Source organism: Borostomias antarcticus (genome assembly GCF_949987555.1).
Source record: "Borostomias antarcticus genome assembly, chromosome: 6".
Classification (NCBI taxonomy): Eukaryota; Metazoa; Chordata; class Actinopteri; order Stomiiformes; family Stomiidae; genus Borostomias; species Borostomias antarcticus.
In genome coordinates, this window is record NC_140239.1 from 28,324,994 (window position 1) to 28,347,813 (window position 22,820).

Below are 22,820 nucleotides of genomic sequence, written 5' to 3' on the forward strand. Positions count from 1 at the left end.
CCACCAGGTAGTGCTAAGATGCCCGGCACCAAGAGTTACCCTGTATTTCCATTTACAGTACTCAAATTTGGACCTAGGGGAAATTTAACCCCTATTGACTGAATGAAGCAAAGACTCTTTTTGTGTGGACAAAACAGGCCGCAGTAATAGTCTATTCATTGGCGCGATATCACCATTTTACTCATTTCAAAGATGACACAAGATTATGAAATGAATTGATGTGTAGAATGAGGCCTTGAATGTGCCAAGTAGGCTAGTCAATGTTTACAAGACAGAAAACAAACATGAATGGAGAAATAATTTTGTGCTTAATAGCCTACTTTGTTTTGAAATATTTTGTTTCATATTTCTTATTTTTGGAGAATGAGGGTTACCTTTTTTAACTTTGCATCAATGTTTTTTCTCTAATGTTGTATTTATGTTTTATCATGTAAATGTATAACTAAACTAATTGTGTAGTTGTACAGTAAAATTGAAATGCTCAGGAAAAGCAACTGCACATTAGATCTGATACATGAACATATGACTGACTGTACTTGACTGACAAGATATGTGGTAGTGGTTGAGAACAGAAACGACAAAGTGCTTGAATGGCGTGTTGTATACTCTTAAATCCAAAATGATGCTGCTTTTTGTATCTGTATATGTATGTGTACAGTAGACCTACACAGCTTATTTTAAGTTATTTCTTTATGGATGAGACCACGTGTAGGCCTATCATTGAGTTTATTTGCCTATTGTGTGATGAGTCTGTAACGTCTCTAGATGGCACTGCATACCTCTAAGAGAGTATAAGGCACAATGTACAGTAGTCTACATCGGTTTAATATTTGTCATTGGCTCCGAGAGAGATCTCATTGTCTCACTTGAACAATATAATGACTTATTGAATGTTAAGTATTCGGCAATGTTGAATAAAAACAAAGTATAAAAAACCTACTTGCATGCCCTAGCCTAGCTGTATTTTAAAAATTCGACAGGCTAAATCTAGAAACGTTATATTAGCCTACCCTACGGTCAGGCTACAGCTAGCCTACATCTAATATGAGGGCTAAATCTAATACGAGGGGCATTATCAGCCTAACCCTCTCTGGCTGTAGGCCTATTTTGAGTAGCCTAAATCTAAACATTTCTCTGAAATGAGAGATTTAAAGAGAAGAAAAGTAGTTCCTAGTGATGCAGGAACTCCGCCCTCGAATGCCCATGTGTCAGGAGGCGTTATCGCGTGCTGCTGACGAAAAGTTTGGACGCGCAACACCATAAACAGAATAACCGTAGCTTATTTTAGTAAAAAAGAGTTGCATTGAATATAACATTGTAGATGGGTAGCCTACATCACGGCTTGTGGGGTTCACCGCTGGAAAAAACGGTCAGAAGTTGAAATTATTTTGTCTTTGTAGTAGGCTAGTATTGGGCACATGTGCGTAGCGTACACCAAGGAAACCTGAGACGGAAACGAGAAACGTTAGCCTCCAAATCATGCTCTAAATTACTATCTCTGTGCAATGCAGCCAGTTTATCCAATATCCCCCACACATACCTCCCCAGTCCATACAGGCGTTCGTACATGTTACTGTTGATATCAACGTGGAAATATAAAGTGTTGTCGAAGTTGACTGTGATTGGTGAACAGATTCTGCTGACAAGAGCCACTTTCGAGGAAGGCAACAACAACCCCGTTGGCGACTTGGGAAGAAGCGACAAGTTTTTAATCTCATGAAAATGAAATAGAGAAATAGCTGGCCATTGTATTCTTCGCATGCATCGAAGACTGAACTAGTGTTATTTTGACATGGGCGAAAAACCCCACCTCGATGGTGAAATCAAAGACCTGAATGTTACGGACTTAGAAACACTGAAAGTAATGCAGTCCATTGACCCGGAGGATCGCACAGAACATGCGATAAAGCCGAATGGCAACGAACCAGCGCAACCCACTCATCTATACAAGCGGCGATGGCTTATTGTAGGGCTGTTCAGTTCGTATTCCCTTTGCAATTCTTTCCAATGGATACAGTACGGGATAATCAACAATATCTTCATGAAATTCTACAATGTAGAGTCTTTCACTATAGACTGGATGTCTATGATCTATATGTTGACTTACATCCCATTCATATTCCCAGTGACTTGGCTTTTGGATAAGAAGGGACTTCGAGTCATTGCGCTTGTGGCAACTGCTTTGAACTGCGCTGGGACATGGGTCAAAGTGGTCAGCGTAAGACCGGACCTGTTCGCAGTTACCATGCTGGGGCAGGTCTGCTGTTCCCTGGCGCAGGTCTTTATCCTCGGGATGCCATCAAGAATTGCATCGGTGTGGTTCGGTTCGCAGGAGGTGTCCACGGCGTGTTCTATCGGAGTCTTTGGAAACCAGGTATGTTGTAAGTTCCAAGTTAAATATTGATTTTATTTCTTAATAGTGGATTTAGTTCCAGTATTCATTAAACATCCCAGTTAACTGATTGATTCCGACATCTCCATGTATCCATTGGGCGAGTTGCGCAATTACGCACACATGTTGCGGACGTGATCGACATTCTCTGCTCTCAGGGAAACAGTTGAGTCTTGAATATGCCAGCCTGAATATGCACAGTCCATATGAATTAAATTGAAACCCAATCTACCATCCTCATCATTTATTCGAATATCCCTCTTCAAAATCCCTTTCAGTTCAGTGTGTCCCATATCAACATATATGTAGCCTAATAGGTTTAGGTTTCAGGTTGGAAACCACACATCAATCAATCAATCAATCAATAGATCAATCAATCAATCAATCTATCTCATGAGCTCTCAATCCACCCCAAGGATCAGTCTAGCTTGACCCCAGATATTTTTTCTACTTAACCAATCAGTATTCTACAATGAACTGAAGGGTCTACACACATGGTCTACACCAAGCCCCTCACTGGTGGTGTGTGGTGCAGTGCATTTTGGGGTGATTCTGGCCGTTGAGAAGTGGATTCTGGCCAACAATAGGCCTGTCTCCAAATTCATGCTGGTGGATGGAACAGCTACAATAAACTGGTTGTGTGTGTGTGTGTGTGTGTGTGTGTGTATATATATATATATATATATATATATATATATATATATAAAAAGTCTACCCTAATATACGCAGTGGCCTATATTGCTGGGAGCCATTTATTGTCTAGAGCTCGAATGACAGATCATCACCTTGTCAGCCAAGTCAACCATCCTTGACAGGACTGTCAAGCAATCATCACCCCTGGATTGTGGCAGATATCTTGTTCAAATTCAAGATCAGGATCTACACAAGTATTGTTTGGCTTTTTTATTGCCTATTGGAGTTTTACCGTTTTACAATGGGAGTGAATGGTGGGCATGACCTAGTCACAGTCTCCAGTCAATATAATCAAGCCCTTAGCATCAGACAGCTATGTTGAAGGAGGCACGATCTGCTGGAGGAACCTGAAAATGGCACATGTACAGCATCCTGATGCCAGTAGGGCCTCATTGCCTCTGTACTACTGTATGTGAATTGCGAATCTCTACACTGAACAAATATTTTAGGGTGCAGAAATGATGTTTAACTTTGCCCCCCAACCACTGAGAGGGGAATCATAATGTTTTCTTAGCGTTGTCAATGCACTCTTCTTCTTTGAGTGAGAAGGAATGAGAGTCAGGAGCGTATAGAAGAGATGTTACAGTACAGCGTGGATTTGATCTTCCTCCGAGGGAAAGCATGTGTGATTGGCATTTGACCCATTTGAACATTGCCACATCAACTTGGAGTGCTGTTCTCAATCTTCATTCAAACATTGCCGCATCACCATGCTTGAGAACTGTACATAATGTATTTACTCACAAACAATAAATAGCCATTAAAGCATGGCTCTGTTGTTATAGGAGGCAGCCACAAAAATAGGCATCAACACCATAAGTCATGTCTTAAACTACTATCTATCAGTGTAATCTGATGGGCTGTCACTCTTTGCATGTATACAACAATTGAATATGGCCTACAAACTGTAGTTATCAGTTATCAGATATTTTATAATATGCAGAATTGTTAGGCTTTGGATGAACGTGAGCATGAATATCATATCAGCTTTATTCAGAGTTGTTGAACTTTTACCTCAATCTTCCTATTGATCATTTACGACGACACAGCAAGAAATTCTTGAACCTATTTGCTCTTTTATTTTAGTGACAGTTTCCTTTTTGAGGAAAGACAGCTTATAAACAGAACAGACAGAATAAGGTATATTCTAAAATTGTGTACTTACTGAGGACAGTCAACATTTTAGTCAAATAGTGTCTATACTGCAGTTGGAACAGTTGGAATTATCTTTAATTCATTGAGCAGTGACTTAAAGACTATCTCTCATAGACATTCCTTTGTTTTATAGAATTTTAAAAGTTCAAAAAGTATGATTGCGAAGCCTTCATAAGCTTGTCATCTTGAGAGTTTCAAAGTTTGAAGGCGGTGCATCTTCCATAGATAACCGTTCACATTCCGGACATAAACTTCAGGATCATCTCTATTTGCACAATCCTTAAGATATGGTTGGCTGGTCTCGAGTCGGAAGGAGGGCAGTAGACTTGTAAATTATCCCCAAAAAATGCACCATCACATGACAGTGCTGAAGGTGATAAATAGTTGAACGGGTAGAGGGACCTCCAAGCAGCTGGGAGTGAACAGGCTGTCGGACATCCCTGCTCACACGCCCTCCCCAGAACCAGCCACAGCCATTAGACTGTATCTAGTTTCAGCTGAGCTCCGAGTTGTTTTATCGGAGGCAGATCTCCACATTCACACCTCCTTATTCCCCAGCGCCCCTCCTAGACTGCTTAGAAATGCCTCAAAACAATGATATGATGAAGAGAAGTTTAGAGGTGAACATTTCGGACCCAGACTCTGAACTAAGGGGCGAGTTGTCCCACTCCAAGACCGCAAAAGATCTCACTCGAGGTCTGGATTCGGTGCGGTGGACCCCGGGACCCCTGGGCAAAACTATCTCCAATGGTTCCCAACTGGACACGCAGGTTTCATGCGGCGACCTAGCGGATCTCGTGCCCAAGGAGACCAAGGTCTACAGGCGGCGCTGGGTCATGCTCTTCCTCTTCAGCGCCGTGTCCGCCAGCAACTCCTTCATGTGGCTCCAGTACGGCATCATCAGCAACATCTTCATGCGCTTCTATAACATCGACTCGCTGGCCATCGATTGGCTCTCCATGATCTACTTCCTCACTTACATCCCGCTCCTCCTACCCGTCCTGTGGCTCCTGGACCAGCGCGGCATCCGCGATGTGGTTCTGGTCGGCGCGGCTTTCAACTGCATCGGAGCTTGGATAAAGATCGGCAGCGTGGGGCCGGACCTGTTTGCCGTCACCTTCTTTGGTCAGTTTGTGTGTTCGGTGGCCACTGTCTTCATCCTAGGCATCCCCTCTCGTCTGGCCTCGGTGTGGTTCGGCCCCAGTCAGGTTTCCACTGCCTGCTCTGTTGGAGTGCTGGGAAATCAGGTTGGTTGTCTTGTCCTTTTTTGGACACTTCTAAGATTTTCACCGGTTTAGTTTTGAATCGTACTCTGGAGTAGCGGTCTTTGTGGCTTGACGCTTGTCTGTTCTCATGAATAAGTCATCTTTTAATCGATGTTGGCCAAGAGGACAGAATAGCGCCTCACTTTGTGGCATTATGCTAAGTTACACCTGACACAAATGTAACAAATGTAACAAATGTACGTCAAATACCTGACACTGAAGTGTGTCATCGGGTTTCATCTTAGAGATGGGCTTATCGTATGTCTCTGTTGTCAATTGTCAATAGATAATTTGCATCATGGCCAACTTTTCGATAATATAATATTGATAATAATAATACGTTAGTGTGCTGATGTCACAAATAGAGTGAAAAACTGTGTTGTAAAGTTATTTTCACTACACAGCACCTGACTAAAAATGATAATGGGCTTAGGGGCTACATACAGTATATTACAGGATATTACAGTAAATTACAGGATATTACAGTACAGGATATTACAGTAAATTACAGGATATTACAGTATATTACAGTTCTTCTCCTCAGGGCTGTCGGTTCTCAAGTGGGTTCTCTCCCTGGCCTTTCTGTGCTGAGTGTGCATATTCTCCATGTTCACACAGGCTTCCTCCATAAAGAACCCCAACATGAAAACGATGCCAATGCAAGAACAGATCGCTCTCCTGCCCCGTCTCTGACCAAGACAGGGTGCGAGCACATGGACTTGGTCCCTGGTCACAACTAGTTCAAGTTCAAGGCTTTTATTGTCATGTGTATTTATAAAATACAATGAAATGCACTGTGCCCGGCACTCTCAGACATCAAGACATGACTTAAGACATAAGACAGTAAGACATTACAACAATATGACAGGAGACGTTTACAATATAAGACATTAAGACACTATAGACACTACGAAATACGACAATAAGAAATTAAGACATTACAAAGAGACATTAAAGTGCATAGAGCAAAAGTAGGAGCATCAGTGATTCATCAGCCTAACTGCCTGTGGAAAAAACTGTTACTGAGACGGGTGGTACGTGACTTGTAACGTTTTTTGGATGGAAGGAGAGAGAACAGTGCATGGGGAGGGTGACTGGGGTCCCTAATGATGGTACAGGCTTTCCTCTTACAGCGAGTGGTGTAGATGTCATGGAGTTTAGGCAGATCGGTGCCAATTATCCTAGCTGCTGTCTTTACAACCCTCTGCAGTTTCCCACTGTCCTGGGAGGTCATGTTCCCATACCACACCGTGATGCAGAATGTGAGAATGCTCTCAATGGTGCACCGGTAGAAATTTGTGAGCGCTTTTGTGCTTAAACCAAACTTCTTAAGACGCCTCAGGAAGTACAATCTCTGGTGTGCCTCTTTGAGGGTGCACTTGGTGTTCAGGGACCATGTGAGAGTGACTACTAACACAACTAACGCGTTGTGTAAAGCGCATTGTGTTGCCTCTGTGTACTGTAGGAAATGCGCTATACAAATAAAGTTTGATTTGATTTGATCACTGCTCAAGGCTGCCCTCGGACATGTCATCGGCGGGCGGACGCCCTGCATGCGTTTGTGTTTTTCATTACTGCCTCCCTTTACACCTAATGCTGTGTTCACATTGTGCGCAAATATTTCCGGCCGCGCTGCGAGTTTACTTAGGAAGTCAATACAATTCACGTGAACTGGGCGGCGGGCGGCACGGGCGGTGCGAATCAGGTGAACCCGGCGGCGCGGCGGCCATGATTCGCCGCGCGCCGACATTCGCAAAAGTTACATTTTTTGAACTTTCTGCGGCGGATTCGCACGACAACCCATTGGATCCCGCGGCGAGATTGGGGCGAACTGGGCGGCGCAAATTTTCTCGCAGCGCCTGGTGTGAACGCAGCATAAAGCAATCACCACATGAGGCAACATTACCGTAGAGAGTACATGCCAGTAGGGATTTGGCAAATGTCTTTGACACCATTTCTCTCAAGTGAGAAGTCAGACCGAGCTGTTGATGCTAACGTCTGTCAGGTTTGTGGTTAAAGGGGTAGTGCGCTATTTTGGACATTTAGCCAAATTTGTGGTCTGTCTACCATGAACCTGAAACACAGAGACCATAATTTCACTTATCCATTCCAGTATTGAGCTAGCTGCAGTTTTTATGCAGGCTCTCACCGGGCTGCAATGGAAGTCAATGGGGCATACGTAAATGCATTGGAAAAAGTATGAAAAAGCGAAATGATGGTCTCTATGTTTCAGGTTTATGGTAGACAGACCACAAATAGGGCTAAATGTCCCAAATAGCACACTTCCCCTCTAATAAAGCCATAAAGCACCACATAGTTCAGGCCAAATCTCTAACGTCATGTTTATTAACTAAATACGTACCTTCTCTATTCTTCCACGTACAGCTGGGTATTGCCATCGGGTTCCTTGTGCCGCCCATCCTCGTACCCAATGTGGAAGACATGGACGAGCTTGCGCATCACATCCGCATCATGTTCTACATGACAGCTGGAGTGGCCACCCTGCTCTTCATTCTCGTCATCATCGGTAAGATGTTTAAAACATAAAGTAAAGTTAGCAACAGGTTAAGTTGCCATTTAATGTGTGTATTTGTGGAATCCTTTCACCTCACTATCACGATTTAGACTAAATATTTTGCAAATATTCCAGAGGTCACGCCGGAAAAATGCAGAACGCAGGGGCCCTTTCCTAGCAAAAGCCTTTTCTCTCCCAGGAAAAACAGGACGTTTTGCTACCATCGCCATTCATTTTTCCAAAGCTGTCTGTCATTTCAAATCATCGCCAGCTACTATCGGCCAACATTACATTACATAACATTGCAGTCATTTAGCAGACGCTTTTATCCAAAGCGACTAACAATAATTGCATTTAACGTAGGAAAAGCCAATGTACTACTACTTGCCAGAACTTACAAGTGCATCTTCTTTCCAAAACAAGTGACTAAGAGCATAATCTAGTGCTGAAGGCAAAGTGCAAGAATATCTAACCATCTAACCAACATATCTAACCATCATTATAATTAATTATTTATCACTATTTTGTTAAATTGGCAAATTAAATTTAGAAAGATACTAATCAGCATACGCTAAACTGGTCAGTTGGAAGTACAATACTCTATCTTGCTAGCCTGTATGTACACTAGTGTCAGACAAAAAACAATGATAACTAAACTAAATTTTGAAGCATAATTCGTAGCCAGAGAGATTTGATTGTTGCTGGCTAAACATTACATTTTAATTGAAGTTGTACAGTTGAGGAAATTAGATAAAGGGTTGCTATTTTTGATCTACTTTTGTGGATGTTTTAGCATGAAGCCTTATGTTTATATACTCCTAGTAGGCTGAGTGAAATCCTTCCTATGAGTTCGCCAAATGAGGATGTGGAAGTGATATCCGGCTACTTTAGCAAGTTGTGAGACAGTGTGCATTAGGCTTAGATTCTGTTTCCCCTTTCCTGCTTACCGTAAGTTTGTCTCTGGTTTTAAATGACTTGTTCTGTGTCCATAGGACATTCTGTTTTCAGCAGCCAGAGGTTGTGATGATTGTAATTTAGGGAGCTTTGACTCCAACACAAACTATTTCCTTCAAGCGGGTGTTGAAGAATGGCAACCATTATGACAGTTGTGAGTTAGAAAAATGTGCCTGAAAATGAACTTTGTTTACTGACAGCTTTTGCATTTCAAACACTCCAGTGCAATCTTGTACTCCTTACTGAAGTCTGCTTTTTGACCCAATTTCCAATAAGAAACTGGGGGAGGGATATAGTCAGGCCCTGCTGGATGGACATGATTTTTTGAGGCAGTACATTGCAAACAGAAACATAGTCGGCATAGAGATACCTTTATTTAGTCTTCCTCAGTGTCTGGCTAACTCACTTCCTCTCTTCTCTTTTTGTCTCTCTGTTTATATTCAACACTGTGCCTCGTTCCCATAACATGCACCATTATGCTGGCGTGGCACTAAATGAACACATGCTACTACAACTTTTAGAAGTAGGCCTGCAGCACACTACGTCATAAGTGTGGATACTCCTCCACAGAGGGCACTGGGCCAGGTCACAGGCAGGAAGGGACAGAAAGGATGAAAACACCATTGTCCGTTTGCGGGGTGGCGTGTTGCTCATGAGTATTAGAGACAGAGGAGCACTTGTCAATACATTCCATAGTAGTACAACGCAAAGCAGTGGTACAAATGGCGGTCATTACCATTTCTATTGTCTTCCCACAGCTCCCCTATTTATATCCGAACAGTGCGTCATAGATGACCCAAATGACCTATTGAGGCGGATATGAGGGACAGAATTTTAATTGGCCGTTTTACTCAGGGGCGTGGTCAGGTTTTTTTGAGGAGGGGGGGGGGGGGGGGGCTACAGCAACAATTACACAGTGTATTTGTGTCTTCATCAAGTTTTATTGGCTACATTAACTCTTCATCTTGTAAGGAAAGTTTACATGTTTTCCTCTTGCACGGTCAACATTAAAATGCTGATGGACATGTGTCCTTGTTTATGATATTCTCATCAAATGTATTACTAGACTACCCAGTTATTGGGCAGTGGGCAGACAAATTCTGAAAACGTGATTCAGCAAGCTGTTCAGAATTTCCTGGGCTAGTGACACCACGAGCCCATCTGAGAAAAAAGTGGGGGGAAAACATCATAAGATAACTAGCTACTCAGAAACGTCCTACTGCGTTTGCATTGTTTGAACTTCTGAAGGCAGTTGAGAGTGGGGGCGGGGACTAGCAGCTCATTTGCATTAAAGATACAGACACATGAAACGACGTGTTCAGAACAGGACTGTAACAGAGGGGTGTATTCAAAGACACGTTTTGGGGATCCCAGAGACCTATATTAACTTATTGGAAAAAAAGCATAATAGGGGCCTTAGATCAAAAGCATAATAGGGGCCTTAGATCAAGCAGCAATCATTCCCACAGTGGAATTTCAAGTTCTCATCATTCAGAGGTACACTATACAGAGTAAACATCTAGTAATCAGTCGGAGATTACCGAGCGCGCTCCGACTCCAGCTAAACTCTCATGATTTTATTCCGACATTGGAAATTTGTCTGCGACAGTGAAATCGGTTGAAAAGTTGGTTGGTGTCAGGCCGGCATAAGTGAACTCACACCAACAGTCTGACTAGATGCCATGTGCATGTGTCCTGCTGGGCCATCTGGGGTCCTGACTCATGCCCCGGAGCTTGGAAGGGGTCTGGGGTCCTGACTCATGCTCTGGAGCTTGGAAGGGGTCTGGGGTCCTGACTCATGCCCCGGAGCTTGGAACGGGTTTGCCGGTTACGAAGACAAAGTTCTGCTGCTGACTCAGATGGAAGCGTGCATCTGTCAATGCAAATGTAGAAATGTAGTTTGGTTGCTGACACCCATAACTGGTTGGATAACAAATGAGAGAAGAATATTTGTCAGTTTAGAATAGCAGGCTATATATATGCAGTGTTACTGTACAACCAATGGGGTTTTCCAAATAGTTACATATTAACTTCTTATTCAAATTATATGGTGGTCTCTCAACACCAGGACTCAAGCTGCTGACTCATTCAATTCGACAGATCTTAATTGTCCCTGAGGAGCTGTTTGTAGGTAGCAGAGAAACTGATCATATACTGTACAGTAAATGCATCAGACTCAAATAGAATACAACTGTAGAATAAGTTAAAATAGATTATAGACAAAAAATACTAGCTTGATATCAGACAGAACTTTCAACCTGCTACACTCCGTTGAGATCTTCATTCTGACGTTGCTTCCACTCTGATGATTTCTGTGTGGGAGGGAGATTGGATTTTCCCTAAAGCCGGGCTCAGACTACAGGATTTTTGGTCCGATTTATCCCTGATTCACCCCTCTCGACAATCGGAGGAGAAATCTGGTCTGGAACGTTGGTCGGGGCCGATAATCGGCCCAGATTATCTTGTAATGTGAGGGGTTTACAGATCCAATCTTATACCTCCCGATTGGCTCGCAGACCCATCGGGGCGGCCCCGATAATATCAAACATGTTTGATATTTAAGATTATTACATCTCTACTTTACAAGTGAGACGGCGAGACCAGTGGTTCGTTGCTCCCTCGGGCACGATAAGATCCATGAAACAGAAATTCACAAGTTTCTACACGTTTTCCAAAATGGAGGGTGGTTCTCAAACTCTGCAAGCTAAGAGTAGCCTATAGCCTGTAGGCTAAACATTGATTTTCACATTAAAGACTGCGGATGTCAAAGAAGACAGATTACGTTTTAAAAGAAAATGTACTCAAACTTTGATCCATAAAAAAATGATTTAAAAAGTGATAATAAAGCCTAAATAAATAATAGCCTACTGTGCAAAAAATAGCCTAAATTAATTATCATTTTTTGAAGGTGTTATCGCTATCAGTCGAAATAAACATTGGTGACAGAGCAGCAGATATGTTATGTACAGTATACAGGCCCAATACGGCATAAAAACATCTAGACAACTAGAAGAACTAGAAATGGTGCTCGGAGAGCACAAACCTCCGCCCATGAATGCATTCCATGGCTCTGTGCACACATGGTCGAGACATGAGGTCGAGAGCGTTATTCCCATCCAAACCCTGTGTCTCTGTGACCCTCCCATGTTAAGATATGGCCGTTTAAAATTTTCTAGTAATTTTTATTTTCAATTTTTCGCTCCCCAGTCCAAAAAGCGAATGGAGATGAACAGCTGGCCGTGTTTGGGCGACCTGTGGCACCGCCACGACATTCGGATGCGATTCAAATTTTAATGGGGTTCATGAAAATCTGTCTGGTAGTTTTTGCGTAATCCTGCTAACAAACAAACAAACAAACCAAGAAACGGCTTGTGGCCCCGCCCCGTGATTTGGATCCGCTCCAAAATTTAACGGTTTCTACGGTGGCCCATGCTACACCCCTCCACCGAGTTTCATGAAAATCGGTTTGGTAGTTTTTGCATAATCCTGCTAACGGACAAACACACGCCACTGAAAACAATGCCTCATGCCTAGTTTCAACACGAGACCCATGAGAGTTCTTTCGCTGATTCACAAAGTTTGAAAGCACTGCATTTATTTAAGGTGCTATATAAATAAAGTTTTATGACCCTATATAGCTGCGTGACTCAACACTGTAGTAAGGAGCCACCCTCTCTCTCTTCCTCTTTCTCTCTCTCTCTCTCTCACTCTCACACACACACACACACACACACACACACACACACACACACACACACACACACACACACACACACACACACACACACACACACACAGGTGTGTGCGCACACGCTTGAATAGAGGGGGTGTGACTAGGCTACTAGTAAAAACACACATCCAAAGATCGTGAAGTTAGCATGGCTGAACGTCTCAGTCCTCATTGCTGAACGTCTCAGTCCTCATTGCTGAACGTCTCAGTCCTCATTGCTGAACGTCTCAGTCCTCTCAAATGACTCTTCAGTGAAGAGGTTCATGTCTTGTGGTTGGGAGAGCCTTGGTGCTGCTCAGACACCCCAGGAGAGGCTGGACTGATGCAAAGAACCACAAATAAAGACATCTGCCTGCATGCATCATACCCCACAAGGGTCCTGGATCAGTGCCAATCATCATACCCCACAAGGGTCCTGGATCAGTGCCAATCAACTCGTGGAAAATCAGCTTTAAGCTCCTCCTGTGATGGCTACAACCTGTGAACTTCTCATTCTTGAGGGACCTGAAAGGCGCCTTATAAATAAAATGTATTATTATTATATTATTATTATTATTATTATTACTATTATTATTATTATTCCATGAAGTATTGTAGGCTAGAATGTATGCAGTCGGAACAGAATAGTCCTTTTTTTTTTTGAACGCATGTGTAGTCTGATTGTCGGTCCGTGTCTCGTTTGCCAGTGTTCCAGGAGCAGCCCGACCTCCCGCCCACTCAGGCTCAGGCCGTGGCTCGGGGCATCCCGCCCGAGCAGTACTCCTACACCGCCTCCATCCGCAGACTGCTGCGCAACAAGCCCTTCATCCTCCTCATCGTCAGCTACGGTTTGCCCGCCACCTTCATCATCCATCGCCGTCACTTGCAATGTTCTCACTTTAACACGATCACGTGTAAAATGTTGTGCGGTATATTCTTGATTCTCAAAACCTCAACGATGTAAGTGATTTCAGCTCTCTTGGTGGTGAGGTGTTGGTATTGGCTGCAGATTCATAAATCTGAAACCCTGATAAGAGCTGAAGTATGATGTAAAATTACAGTGGAGGATGTGTACTATATATATATATATATATATATATATATATATCCTATATATATCCTACACTGCATCACAGGTGTTCTGAATTAGAGCTTGTAATCCCAGAGAAAAGTCCTTACTGTGCTGGCAAGGAATCTGTTCCCTCCCAAACAGCAAGTGATCCTTTTCTCTGTAAAACAATGTTTCCGTTTCTTATCGCACTCTCTCATAATGTCTTTGCCAATGATTAGCTGAAATTAATATGATCGACTGCTACCAGAGTCAAGTTGGACCTCATATCAGCTACTTTATATTGTGTGAGGTTGTTTGAGTGAGGGCGTTTGTCTTTGAGAGCACTCTGTGTGTGTGTGTGTGTGTGTGTGTGTGTGTGTGTGTGTATGTATGTGTGTTTATTTCAAGTTTTTGCCAACCTTTACCTTTTTAAGTGTGTATGTTTTTATGAGACCTGTCACTATCGTCAGCCATCAAGAGTGATCTAGTCCTCATTGGCTGATCTCCTTCTACAGTGTCCAGTTATGTTGGATGTACAGCACAGCTAACAGTCCCTGTGTCTCTCACAGGGCTGAATGTGGGGTGCTTCTACGCTGTCGGCACTCTGCTCAACCGAATGATCATTCAACACTACCCTGTAAGTCCTGTCCTCTTCGCTCACTCTGTCCCTCTTCGTGGACACTTTAACAATGTCATGTACAACACTGAAAGCATTCCAAATAGGTGCATGTCCATCCAGATGATTTAAATAAATGCGCTTTCCAATGTCTGGATAAAATCATCAGAGTTTTACTTGAGTTGGAGCACGCGCTCCGTTTGAGGTGGCAATCCAAGCTGCTGTCTTAAGTCAGCCTTTTTCTCGTCTTGACGCTCCGGTAAAATCAAACATATTATCGGAAGTTAATGACCCTGCATGATCCCAGTCTTTACAGAATTGTTTAGTCTGTGACTAAAAACGTCACGTCTTGAAATGTTAGAGGGTGTCAGACTTTAGTCATTTAAAAATATTTTCGAGTGTATGGTAGGCATTTATTTCGAGATTGCGCTTTGTCTAAATTATATAATGCTGCCTTTGTGCAGAATGCATTTGTCTTTGAAAATTGTGTTTTGACTACTATAATGTATAAAAGAATAACATAGAACAGATGTAGAAGAGATTAGACTAGCAGAACATAATTGAATTGAATAGAATTGCCTAGCAAAAAAATCACCTATGGCATAACCTACATATCAGTAGGGCTAGGGGCTAGGCCATGAAGACCTAGGGGCTAGGCCATGAAGACCTAGGAGCTAGGCCATGAAGACCTAGGAGCTAGGCCATGAAGACCTAGGAGCTAGGCCATGAAGACCTAGGAGCTAGGCCATGAAGACCTAGGGGCTAGGCCATGAAGACCTAGGAGCTAGGCCATGAAGACCTAGGGGCTAGGCCATGAAGACCTAGGGGCTAGGCCATGAAGCCCAAGCCGATATGGCTACATACAGGACAGAATGAACTAATGTTGCTGCTTACTCTTAATGAGTATGCTAGTCACACGTCATTCGAATGTAAACATTAAGTCGCCTGTTCCAACTGACATTTAACACAGGGTTATTAGAACTGCAGTGTGAATCATATAGTCTTGGGCTTAGGTTAACCCTGGGTGTGAAAAGGGGCTATATTAACCCAGGGTTAACTCTTAGCCCAGGGCTAAGGATAGCCCTAGGCTAAGAATATGCAGTGTGAAAAGACCATCATAAACATTGTAACCTGACCTTCATTATATCTTTTTGCTAATAAGGATCCTTTTAAATTTAACTAATAAAAAAAAAAAAAGTTGCTTAGACTTCTTCTTATTCCTAAATAACGACAGGCCTACATTTTTAAACGATAGGCCTACATGTGTTGTGCACCCAGCATGCATTTGTCTTTAGAGGTTGGGCTGGACTTTGAACCCTTTCTTTTCAGCAACCCATGTTCAAAATACGTTCTGCGGCTATGTACAGTATAGAAGCGAATCAGTCATCAGTCTTATCATAAACCATATAATACACATAGTCTATTTTATATAGCCAATTATATAGCCTAACAAGCTTTGTGATTGCTCGACTAATAGAATATTTGTCGGACAAGAATATTTCGACCAAGCAATTCCAGCCCAGCACTCAAATCCTACAAGCACATTCTGGGCTGTAAAATGATGTTAATCGAATCTAATCTCTAATAATTTTACTGTGCAATATCCAAACGTGCATCATCATTATCCAAACGAGATCGCCTTCGCCCGCTCACACGAGGGCGGAGTTCAGGAAGACGAGAACGAAAACGGCGCTGTCGAAAGTTCGCGGGTTTTGACAGCGCGAACGATACGCTCGCGCGAGGTGCAAAACGAGACCTACGGCAAGGAACCTGGGAACAGCGGGGACATGACACTGTGTAACCCAGGCCTAAGGAATGCTCAAACACGCACACTCACCAGCATGGAGTCTCCAAGGCCCAGACTCCTGACCTCCAGGTCAAGGGTCGCTAACCTCACTCTACTGCTCCCCTGTCTCTCCTGACCCTCAGGGCGAAGAAGTGAACGCAGGGAGGATCGGTCTCACTATCGTCATCGCAGGCATGGTCGGGTCACTGATCTGCGGCATCTGGCTGGACCGAACCAAGACCTACAAGTAAGCCACTACAAACAAACAAACAAACAAACACTCTTCAGACAGACTCTCACTGACATAATGACTTGAATTGGATAATGAATTGGATAATGTTATACAATTTAGCTAGTAATGTTTCACACTGTTTTGTCTGCTGAGTTGTCTTTGATGTTGTGTCCATTTTCCCCTTGAACTCCCCCCCACTACCACCCCCACCCCCTCCACTCTCCTCTCTTCTGTTTCTTGCGTTCAAGTTGGTTCTTTAACTACGTGTTTCTGGTCCTGCAAGCTGTGCAGCTTGTTTTGTGTTCATCTTGTGTTTGTATGGTGACCGCTGGTCCCCCGCTGTGTGGGTTGATGTACAGGGACCAGCTTTGTTTCTCCAGGTGCAGCTTTGCTGACATCTGTCCGACCTCCGGCTCATCCCAGGGGGTCACTGGCCGACCGGCCGTCCGTTCACAGAACCCTCCTCCGGGGCAGTGAAGTCCCCTCTGCCCTCCCCCCTCCCCCCCACCCCCCATCATGTCCCCTGCGATAGTCGGGGACATGATGATAATTCGCCTAATTGGGTCTTTGGACCGCTGTGGAAACGCAGACAACAATGGGCTAAAAATAGTCCCCGGGACTAAAAGTTCCAAGGACTTTGGGTGGATACGTGGCTTAGAGGAATGCTTATCAAGTGGACATACTTGTAGAGAACTTGCTAGAACGTGCATATCCCCCTCACAAGCTCGCCAGTTAGTCATTGTGTTGCTGGGCTGAAGGTGCGAACGTACGTAACAAAATGCTCTGTCAAGGTGGATTGTGTAATGTTTTACTTAAAATTAACTTTAATGTTTTAAGTTGTGAGCAGCGCAAGTACCTGTGTTAACCTTTAAAAAATACTCTCCAAATTCAAGTCTTTATAGTCTGCACATTTACCACAGATGAAGTTCACAGTTAAATGATGACTCCTAAACGGCATTGGTCATTGTGAAATGTTTTTGTGTGTTTCCCAGACAGACCACGCTGGCGGTCTACCTCATGTCTCTGGTGGGGATGGTGGTCTATGCTTTCACCCTCAGTCTGCACCATCTCTGGGTGGTCTTCATCACTGCTGGGGCACTTGGGTAAGCCCTTCATACACTGTCAAAGGATAGGGTCACTTTAGGGCCTACTCTCAATCCGTCTCACAGTACATGAACCTGACCGAAACCAAACGTTGAAACCAAAGTTCTATTTGAAACAGAACTATTTCACGACCGCACCACCTCATACCTTTCACGCTGTAACCCTCCGCAGTACGTTGTAGAGAGGGGGATGAGCCTGATCACATCTGGTCGGCTGACCAGTCGCTCCTCGTCGTACCCAAATCTAGGCTAAAGCCCAGGGGGGGCTGAGCCTTTGCCGTCGGCGCCCCCAAACTCTGGAACGAGCTGCCCCCCCACATTAGGCTGGCCCCAACGCTTCCAGTGATTAAGTCCCACCTAAAAACATCTCCGTGGCGTTTTAATACTAAGTATCAGAGTAGCTCTTTTTTTTAAATTATCTTTCATTATGCTTCTATTGTCCTATTGTGTTGTCTACTTTGTTTTTTGTATTGATTGAAATGGAAAGCACTTTGGTCAACTCTTGTTGTTTTAAATGTGCTCTATAAATAAAGTTGGATTGGATTGTAGAGTAATAACTGTGATCAGATGTGATCAAGGGGCCGTCGCCGTCTCTACAACGTACTGGACTGTGGGAGTTTACATTGCAAAACCTATGAGATAGTGTGCTTGCGAAATAGTTTCAAATTGAACTTTTGTTTCAGCACTCTATTTCGGATTGCGCTAAATTTCATAGGAGAGCATATTGAGACCAGTAAGATTATTACACCCTCTGCATCCTGTCTTGGAAAAGCACATTTATCGTACTTTTTCCAACATTTCACTGACCCCGTTGGCTTCCATTGTAGCCGAGTGCGCACCTGCAGAACAACTAGCTCAATACTGAGGCAATCAGGGAAATGATAGTCTCTACATGTCAGGTTCAGGTAAGACAGACTGAGAATAAGCCCCAAAGTCCAAAATAATGACTAATGGAATATCCTTTAATTTACACACAGTCAAAGCAAACTTACAGTGTTTAGTAGGATTACATGATAACATGTACTCAACATTACTCTAACATTTAAAATGAGAAGTAGACACAAAACATTCAAACACAGGATTTAAATGACAAAGGAACTAGTTGAGCAATGCATCCGATGCGTCCATCATGAAACCTTAAAACCTGAAACCTAAAATGGCTCCTTTGTTTTCATTTCAACTCTACTTGAATGAACCTGCATGTCCTGTTCCGGAATCTTCCACTTCATTGTTTTGTTATTTCCTCAATCAGCTAATATAAATGACTCAGTTCCCCAGCAGCACAAACACATGGGAAATGTAATTCAAAGGCTCAAGTGTCAAGTAAAATCAGTGATTCACACGATCTTTGGTTTGTTATTAACTGTTCCTCTATTTTTGTTCTATTTTTATATTTTAGTCGTTTAGCATTCAAGGTACTGTCTGACACCTGGGCGAAAACCTGCCCCTTGCTCAGACTGACCTAGTTTTCAGACTACATATATACATAAGGTGTAGATCAGTATGTTCAGTATGTTAAATATGTAGATGGTACAGTATGATAACGTGGCTGTGGCGCTCCATTCATAAAACTTCACCTCACTAGGCCTGTGAGGGGAGTGTATCCTCACAAGGCCTGCCTCTGTCTCCTCCTACTGTACATACAGTACAGGTCAGAGGGATTTTATTAGGCTTCTTTTATGAGCTATCACTGTGTCATACAGTCAGAGGATAGATACGCCAGGGCCCAGACGGGTCGCGGAATGTGTTGCAAGTGGGAGAGAAATGCTTGCATTGCAGAAATACTTCCCTTGTAGTGTCACATGAGGGCGGCCCGGAATTAGCAAATTGGTCAGATCGTAGCAAAAATACCACCTCAGAGATGTTGAAAGAACAGTGACAAATAGTGTGCATTGTTGGACATACTGTACACTTTGCTTAAATGTTTAGAGCCTTTCCAGGGAATGCATGAAATATTGTTTTTGGGATCAATATTGTAGCGTAGAAGGTGCTATTAACGCCCCTTCTTGAGAGGGGCAGTATTAATGCCCTACAGTGTGACAAGACTGATTTCTGCCTTGTACTAGTGACATTTTAAACTCTAAACAGAAAAGCAACTGACTCTCATACAATTACATATCATAGATCATGATGATCATGACATCATACCTTCATATTTTCAGCTTTTTATGTGCATATTTACTGTAGTTGTATAAATACGACCTCACATCATCACTATTAATTCTGTGAAGTGTCACCCTAAAAATGTTGCTTCCTTGGTGATGCCATGTCATTGTGTGAGAATTCCATTTATACTGTAGTAATATTAATGGTTACTGTACATACGGGTGGGGGTTTCAAATCGTCAAAATTAGAAAAAAAACGGAGTTGTTTAAAGGACATTTTGAGCAAAAAGTAAGCTACATTATCACCAAACGTCTGTTTTTATTACATTTAAGTTTTAGTAATAATTTGTGATGTTATGGCCTCAGAGGGGGCGTTAATAGCACCCCTTCCACTACTTCCAAAGGACAGCCATAGAAAATTCAGCTCAATGTCTGTTATTATCTGTCAAGCTTTATTTTCACATCTACAGTAAGCATACTTGTCAAATAATGTTTTATCCTCAGGTATGTGAACATGGTTGTACTCTCTTCTACATATACATTGAACAATATTGTGTAGCTCTTGACGTCAACTCACTTGAAGACAAGTAGTGTGGCCATGATGTCTTTCTCAACATCATCTTAACATTGTCATGGTAAGGGACTGTTCTGATGTAGTCTGTCTGTTTCTCTGTGGTGTCTAGGTTCTTCATGACGGGCTACCTCCCGCTGGGGTTTGAGTTTGCCGTGGAGCTGACGTACCCAGAGTCCGAGGGGACCTCCTCAGGACTTCTGAACTGCTCCGCACAGGTGGGGCTTGGCGTGGAATTATTAAATCTGAGGGAAAGATTTGATGTGTGTTCAGTCAGTATGTACAGTATGATTTATATCTGGGTGCTCAGCTATTGTGTGTGTGTGTGTGTGTTTGTTTGTGTGTGTCTCCCATGTCCAAATGTGTGCGTGTGTCCAAATAAGTGTGCTGTATCGTGTTTGCTTGGATGTGCGTTTGCTTGTGAACGTTAGTCTAAATCTTTGTAAACCTGTATGTGTCGCAGGTGTTTGGGATCATCTTTACCATCTGCCAGGGGAAGATCATGGACCACTTCGGCACATTGCCAAGCAACATCTTCCTCTGTGTCTTCCTCCTCATTGGCACTGTACTGACAGGTAGGCACTTCCTCTTCCAAATCAATTTTACAAAAAGCACGCTGCACATTCATACTTAAAGAGTTCTCAGTTTCGGAGACGGTTTTGAAGTTCAGAGAGAGTTTTTACATCGTGGTTACTGTGTAACGTTTGCGTGACTATTTCAAGGTTAAATGTAATTACTCAGATTACAGGACCTGAAGAACATTACTATTGTGGAGTGTGGGCACAGAGGCACTTAAAAACAACGCATGATGTCCCCATAAACCGAAGACTCATCCAATGATTACATTTTCTCCTTCCCCCTTAAATTAATTATATACTTTCCACAAGAGAGACTCTGTGTTCATAAATGAATGTTTTAATCAGGTAATGGATCCAGTTTGTTAAACAATGTTGCTTAGAAGCATTTATCTGGGAATGCAATGCGAGATGTTGGTCTACAGCCACAACAAAACGTCCACTGACACCATGGTTTGATTAGTGGATGAACTGATTACCACTGAGGTACAAGGAAAGAGACACATGAAATTCACTCTATTTTGAACAGTTTTACAAGTTTTCATTCATCCAATCTCTCTGAAACACAGTCGACTGGGATAATACAACAATAAAATATTGTGACAAACACAGCACAAGCTGGAATGCAAATTAACGTTTTCCAGAGATTTCTATGCTACCGACAGCAGTTTGTAGGTCACTGTGGTCATTCTTAATATCTCACTTTTCACCTCATCTGACGGAGGTTAGCCAAGTAGGGCATGGTTCATTAAGGAGTTAATGGAGCAATATGTTCCAATATGTTACTCCTTAGAAATACATTGGCTACTGCATTGGGGCTGAAGTCCACATCATAACCATGAGGCCAGAAGTGAGGTCTTAGTCCGTGGGCCAGACCATTCAAGGTGGCAAACTTTTTATACTTTTACTTATACTTTTTTGAAAAGATCCATGTCTGTAGATGACATTTTGTTATGATAACCATTCCTGAGTGGTAGCTGTGTCACAGTAACCAGCTTGTGAAGTTACACAACCCATAAAGTAAATTGCAATTTAGATGCTGGTGCATATCTTGGTTTAGGCTCATGGTCAGGAGATGTTTCAATGTTTTATAATATTACTGTGCCCAGTTGTTTCCACAATTTTCGACTAAACTATATATTTTCTTTCATCCCTGTGGTATATAGGAACATCAGGGACACAAAACTAGAATACTCACTGGACTAACGATTCAGGAAATGTACAGTATAATATACCTATACTATTTCCTTGTGAGAGTTGATTGTGATTCTGAAATTAGAAGGGCATTATTACTAAGAAACTAACTAGACCAAAGCCAGTTAGGTCTCAAACTGGTCTTTATACATTTGTTTAAATGAATAAATAAATACATGAAAATACAGGATAATAAGGAATACCACCGTATATCGTTAGTGATGGGAACATATGAAGGTTACATTATTACCAAGCTCTGTGTGTTTTTAGATGGTATTAAAAAGGGTAGCCAAGTCCAGAATCACACCACTCTGTCACTCATCAAACTGCTCGTCTCTCTCGTCATCTGACTCCCCAAGTTCAAAGTCTGGTGCGGCAGGTGCCATGCAAGGTGCTAGCCTGCTCATTGGGAGCAATTTGGGCTTCAGTGTCTTGCCCAAGGACACTTCGACATGTGGACAGGAGGAGGCAGGATTCGAACCGCTGACCCTTCGATCACTGGACGACCCGCTCTACCACTGAACCACTCTCCCCTCCGCTGTGCGTCTAGCCTTCTCAAACGGAATATCACAACACAAAGCTGCCTTTCTGAATCAATCTTCTTATAATAACTAAGATATCCGCTGGAAAAAATATTTTTTCCAATTGACAGATTAAGCTCTAACGTCCGCGAAAATGCTTTAGTGAAAGCCAAAACATATGACTGCTGCCCAATGCATGAGACTGTTTGCGCACGCTTTGAAATGTGCAGTTGAGGAGACTATCGTCAAATCACCCAACCCTAATGTAGGCCAGGGGAAACACTGCATAAAAACACGGGGGCTTCTGAAGTAGATGTACAATGTGGGCTAGATCATTTGTTTAATAACAAAAATAGGTGTCTTATTGTGCTGCCTGCAAGTTT

At 42.8% G+C, this 22,820-nt stretch overlaps 1 protein-coding gene across 2 annotated transcripts in view; it reads left to right on the top strand.

Moving 5' to 3' along the window:
* The first annotated feature begins 1,244 nt into the window (after window positions 1–1,244).
* The window catches only part of flvcr2b (FLVCR choline and putative heme transporter 2b), a 29,409-nt gene continuing 7,833 nt past the window's right edge, over window positions 1,245–22,820 (top strand). For both annotated transcript variants that reach the window (XR_014630496.1, XM_084439888.1), the window contains exons 1-8: window positions 1,245–2,374; window positions 7,891–8,032; window positions 13,391–13,531; window positions 14,304–14,371; window positions 16,280–16,383; window positions 17,361–17,471; window positions 20,260–20,365; window positions 20,611–20,722. Coding sequence is in view for 1 of the 2 variants with exons in the window: in XM_084439888.1 (XP_084296014.1) it covers window positions 1,793–2,374; window positions 7,891–8,032; window positions 13,391–13,531; window positions 14,304–14,371; window positions 16,280–16,383; window positions 17,361–17,471; window positions 20,260–20,365; window positions 20,611–20,722 (1,366 nt within the window). In the remaining variant the exon portion in view is untranslated. The remainder of the gene's footprint in view (window positions 2,375–7,890; window positions 8,033–13,390; window positions 13,532–14,303; window positions 14,372–16,279; window positions 16,384–17,360; window positions 17,472–20,259; window positions 20,366–20,610; window positions 20,723–22,820) is intronic.